The sequence below is a fragment of the Manis pentadactyla genome, chromosome X (genome assembly GCF_030020395.1).
Source record: "Manis pentadactyla isolate mManPen7 chromosome X, mManPen7.hap1, whole genome shotgun sequence".
Classification (NCBI taxonomy): Eukaryota; Metazoa; Chordata; class Mammalia; order Pholidota; family Manidae; genus Manis; species Manis pentadactyla.
This window is the reverse complement of record NC_080038.1, coordinates 129,603,082-129,609,081: the sequence shown is the minus strand read 5'-3', so window position 1 is coordinate 129,609,081 and position 6,000 is coordinate 129,603,082. Positions and strand designations below refer to the sequence as shown.

The 6,000-nt window shown below is 34.2% G+C and overlaps 1 protein-coding gene across 1 annotated transcript in view; it reads right to left on the bottom strand.

Annotated features, from left to right (window-relative positions):
- Positions 1-518: 518 nt before the first annotated feature.
- Positions 519-6,000, bottom strand: part of LOC118935114 (PABIR family member 1-like) — a 28,117-nt gene continuing 22,635 nt past the window's right edge. The window contains exons 5-6 of the mRNA XM_057495201.1: positions 1,603-1,646; positions 519-1,499 (exon numbers count right to left, since the gene is read on the bottom strand). Of these exons, the coding sequence (XP_057351184.1) occupies positions 1,433-1,499; positions 1,603-1,646 (111 nt within the window). The 3' untranslated portion in view covers positions 519-1,432. The remainder of the gene's footprint in view (positions 1,500-1,602; positions 1,647-6,000) is intronic.

Here is a 6,000-nt window from a genome sequence, read left to right as displayed (position 1 = left end):
TACACTTCCAATGGTAAAATAATAAGTAACCGGGATGTAATGAATATAGTCAAGATATTGTAACAGCTTGGTATGGTGATAGCTGGTACCTAGAATTGTCGTGTATATAAATGTTGAATCACTATGTTGTACACCTGAAACTAATGTAATGTAATACTGTGTGTCAAGTACCCTTCAATAAAAAAATAATTATCTACAAAAAAAAAAAAAAGAAAAGGGGGATTACTCCCTGATAGGATAAAACTAACTGCAAATCACCAATTAATGGATGCTTTAAATATCCTTAATTTTGATCATTTAAAGGGTGTCAGATGATCAGCTATAGAAGTACATTTTTCTGATAATATTCCTTTCTCTTAAAAAAAAAAGCAGTTCCTGTGTGGTGATCTCCAATAAGTTCTTCACAATGGTATAAAGGGCATATCAAAGGGTGGTCAAAGAGTTTGTTTGTGTTCATACGGAGGATCAAAGCCCAATTTGGCTACCCAGAAAAGGAATTAAGATACGATATGAAGAAGAACTTCCAACATCAACATTCTCTGGAAAAGTCATTCCAGAAGATGATCATCAAAAAACTTCAACAAAGATCCTGGCGCTGTTGCAGTTATAGCTGCATTCATCCCACCGGTTCCTGGACTTGCCATTGGATTGAAGAAGGAGATATCTAAGCTGGCCTGTGCATACACTAAAACAACAAATTTGACTGGATCTATACTGTCGGAACTCAACCAAGAATTAGGAGAAGTGCAAGTTGCAGTGCTCCAAAATCTTGTGACTATAGACTATCTACTATTAAAAGAACATATGGGATGTGAACAGTTCCCAGGGATGTGTTGTTTTAATATGTCTGATTTTTCTCAAACTATTCAAATTCAGTTACACAATATCCATCATATCATTGATAAGTTTTCACAAATGCCTAGGGTGCCTAACTGGTTTTTTTGGTTTCACTGGATATGGCTGGTAATTGTAGGTCTGCTTTGGTTATGTAGCTGTATTCCTATTATGTTAATGTGTGCACGCAATTTAATTAGTAGTTTAAAACCTATACATGCTTATGTTACACTACAAGAAGATAAGTCAAAGAAATAATCAATCTTCCCATGTTTTCTTCCATCTGCTACTTCTATAGCTTTTCTTCTTCCTTCCTAATTACAACCCTTAAGTAGAATTCGTGCTGCATATTGAAATTACCGAGTATCATAATTCTTCCAAGTGGTAAAGATACCTCAAGACAAATGCTGGGCACAATGCTAGCTATTTTTATGGGTAAATCATAAACTGTTTCTCAAGAGCAATTAAAAATTATTTATGCAGTATATATAGTTTTTGTTTCAAAAGAGAGCTTAGATTTCCAGAAATTACAGCAAAAGTAGGTAGCAACAACATTGAAAATCAGTAAAAATTCCAAATTTTCTACAAAATTAGATTGTTAGTACCATACCAGTTTCAGATTTGCTTCCCAAGCATGATTTATCTGTATTGCAGAATGTAATTCCCTACAAAAGAAGAGACATCAGTACTGCAGTTTGCCTATCTAGAAGAAAAGATGTAACTGCATATGCAAATGATCAGAATAGTAATTCAAAGTCCACTAGTCACCATTCATGCATTGCTTCTCCACATCTTAAATCCATGGTTTCTTCCTGAAAGGCAAGAACATGAGAGTAAACTGAATACCAGTTCCTACGCTTTTATGAAGGGATTTTATTTGGCTTCACCTTTATTATTTATTCACTGGGCTGTACAAGAGCTAGAGTATATGTAAATCTCTAAACAAGTGTCTGGTTCCCTACTTTTCATTGTTGTACCTACCACACCAAAGATCTCTTACTTATACATTACAGTATATCAGTAAGAACTGATGAGATGAAGTACCTTTCTTCATTCAAAAGAGAAATCAAACATTCAATATTACATGATTTTTCCGACCATTACTACCATGATATTAATAAATATTACTCATAGTTCAAAGCAAACTAAATTTCTATCAGTACAAGTCTGCTTAAGTAAATGATGGTACTATCATGATTTAAATCTCATCACTGACACTGGAAAACATGTATTACATATTAAGTAGGACAAAAAATAGATACTATTTAGGTAAAATTGGAAATGAAAGGTGTTCAAAAGGATATTTACCACCAAGTTAACAGTACTTAGTTATCAATGAGCAGTGAGATTTGGGGTAATTTGTTCCATATTGTTTGGCCTTTTTATAATATGCAAGTACCACTTTCATATAAATAGTTATTTCTTTAAATAATCCACATATGGAAAGACATCCTGTGTTTGTGGATTGGAAGCCTTGATATCATTAAGATGGTATTAACACCCAAAGTGATCTATAGATGTAATGCAAGTGCTATTAAAATCCCAATGACATTTTTTGCAGAAATAGAAAAACGCATTCTAAAATTCACATAGAATCTCAAGGGGTCCTGAATACCAAAACAATCTCCAAAATGAAGAATAAACTTAGAGCGCTCTTACTTCCCAATTTCAAAACTTACTACAAAGCTACAAGTAATCAAAACAGTGTGGTACTGGCATAAGGACAAACATACAGATCAATGGAATAGATTAGAGAGCTCAGCAACAAACCTTCACATATATATACAGGGAAAGGACAGTCTTTTCAACAAATGATGCTGGGAAAACTGACACTGGAAAACATGTATTACATATTAAGGAAGACAAAAAACAGATACTATTTAGGTAAAATTGGATAGGAAAGGTGTTTAGAAGGATATTACAGCAAAAGAATGAAGTCAAACCCTTTCCTTAAATCATATACAAAAATTAACTCAAAATGGATGAAAGACCTAAAACTACAAAATTCTTAGAAGAAAACAGGGAAAAGCTTTATGACATTGGATCTGGCAGTGCTTTTTTAAATATGATACCAAAAGCATAGATAACAAAAGAAAAAATAGATAAACTGGACTTCATAAAAAGTTAAAACTTCTGTGCATCAAAACACACTATCAAGAGAGTGAAAAGACAATCAAAGAATTAGAGAAGCTGTTTCTAAATCAAATATCTAAGAAAGGATTAATATCCAGAATATATAAAGAACTCCTACAATTCAATAACAATAACAAAGCAAACAACTCAGTTAAAACATGGGCAAAGGACTTGAATAGACATTTCTTCAAAGAAGATTTGTAAATGGTCAATGGGCACATAAAACAATGCTCAACATCACTTGTCATTAGGCAAATGAAGATCAAAACCAATGAGCTACTACTTCATACTCATTAGGATAGCTATCACTTAAAATATGGAAAATAAAAAGTGTTGGTGAGATTGTGGAGAAATTGGAATCCTCACATTGGAATGTAAAATGGTACAGACTCTGTGGAAAACAATTTGGCAGTGCCTCAAAAAGTTAAACATTGAATTAAAATATGATCCAGCAATCCCACTCCTAGGTATATACCCAAAATAACTGAAAGCAAGGACTCAAACAGATACTTTTATACTAATCTTCATAGCAGCAGTATTCATAATAGCCAAAAGATGAACAACCCAAGTGTCCATTACCAGATGAATGTATAAAAAATGTAGTATATTCATGCAATGGAATATTATTCATCCAGATAAAAGAATGAAGTTCTGACACATGCTACAACATGGATGAACTTGAAAACATTAGGCTAAGTGAAAGAAGCCAGACACAAAAGAACCAATATTATATGATTCCACTTACATGAGGTACCTAGAGTAGTCAAATTCAGAGAGACTGAAAGTAGAATAGAGGTTACAGGAGATGGGGGTAAAGTGGGGAGTTACTGATGAATGGGGACAAAGTTTCTGTTTGGCATGATGAAAAAGTTCTAGAAATGGAGAGTGATGATAGCTGCCCAACACTGTGAATGTACTCTGTGCCACTGAATTATCCTTAACTTTCAACCTTATAGTATCTAAGGTAAAAATGGAAATACTAAAAATGGTTAAAAAAAAGACACCATAATCCAAATTCATCCTGTCATTCATAAAATCGTATTTCACATATATTAAAGTACCTAGGATAGTTCTGGGACAATATGGTGCTAAATATTATAAGGAACATGAAATAAGCAGACGAGCTTTCCCTAAAGAAGCCTAGAATCGTATTTGAGAGTCAAGCTTTAAATACATTAGGTCAGTGCTCTTCAAAGTAAGCATGATCACAGCCAAGGAGGTGTATAAGATGATCCACTGAGAAGCAAAAAGAATAAATGGAAATTCAATTTATATATTTTAAAATCTGAGAAAGTAAGCAATGAAGGCTTGCTGATACTAGATATCCAGATTGATGCAGGTACCCTCACTCAGTCCACAGGATCCAAAGATCTTGTGAGAGAAGAGTCTTTTTCTTTGGCCTTTTGATAGTTACAACTAATTTCAGTTCACCTGCCAAGTTAGGTGAACATATGGATATATTGCCTAGTTTTAACTAAACCAAGTTCCACAAAATGGACAAGTGCCTTAATAAGTTGACATACAGAGACCTTGGGCAAAAGGTTAGTAATGCAAGTCTAAGCAAATAACGGAAATGGCAAAAATGGAACAGATGCTACTCTGAGCACAGCTCATCATATGCCACATTACTGTGAAAACATAATGCTGAGCTAATATGCTCTATTAAGGAGGTGGCTAAAATAATTTTAAATCATGAAGGTTATTGGAAATATGAGGTCATACTCACTCTCAATAATGATATATAGTTAACAAAATAAAATCTAAACTTTTCTGAAAGTATCAATTCAACTTTATCTCATCCTTTTTGTATTTCTATTTTGTGTATATTCTATAATTGACATTATATACTACCGCAGGACTACATGTCCGTAATGTAAATACAATATACATATATTGGAAGCATGTGCTCACTTCTTACTGATGCAGTGTGTGATCAAAAGTGTTTAAATATTATTGTCTATGGTACAAACAATAAATGTTATGGGTAGTCTGTAACAGAAGAGTGGTGTGAGTTATATGAATTAAAATTTGATGCAGGCCTTGAAAGATATTTAAAACCTGGACAAGAAGAGAGTGGAAGGGAGGGTATTCCAAGCAGAAGGAAGCATATAAAGAAGCTTATGGGAGGTAAAGAATATGGCAGGTTTGAGGGAGTGAGACTAGCTTGACTGACAGAGTTTGTGCTATGAATACATGAGAGAGAAAACTGGAGAGCAAAACAGGGCCATATTTATAGGCTCTTAGGTAGAGTTTGAACGTAAGGAGTTTCGGCAGAATAGCATAGTTGTTAGGACCATAGGCTTTGAAGCCAAACAGAACTGAGTTAAATCCCAGTTCTGAAACTTACTACGTGTACAACCTTAGGCCGGTAACTTAACCTGAACCTCAATTTCTTCATCCATATTGAAGCTGATGGTAATCATGAGGATAATGAGGTGGTTGTACTATTCTTATCACAGCACGTGGCAACCTATGTAAGTGCTCAATATAGTCTGGCTATTGTGCTTATTCAGTAGGTAATGGGAAGCCATTGCCAACTTTTTGCACAGGAGAGGAAAAGGTGAAAACAACGTTTAGAAAAGTTACCTTGGTGTTGGTTGTGGGAGTCAGAGTAAACTGGGGCAGAGAGAGGAAATCTACTAGAGCTATTACATTAATCTGGATCCAAGGGACAGAAGGAAGTAGCAGTAGGAACAGAGAGGATGTTGTCACGGAATAATTAATAGGATTACATGCCTAATTAGATACAGTAGAAAAATAAGGACAAACTGAAGATGAACCTAGAACTTTGAGTCTTAAAACTGTATGATTGTGACTATTTTGATGCCATTGCAGAAAACGAGGGAAATTGGGAAAGGCAGTTTAAGAAGTTAATCAGTCTTTTAAAACAATGGAATAACCATATATCTTTTCAGTAAAATATAATTGTTAGTGCAATTCTTACATTTAATATTTACACAGATGTTTTCTCTAATGAGGAGCTCAAATTATTTTGTAACTCACTCAATTCACAAAAGCAAGTTTCCCAGAACT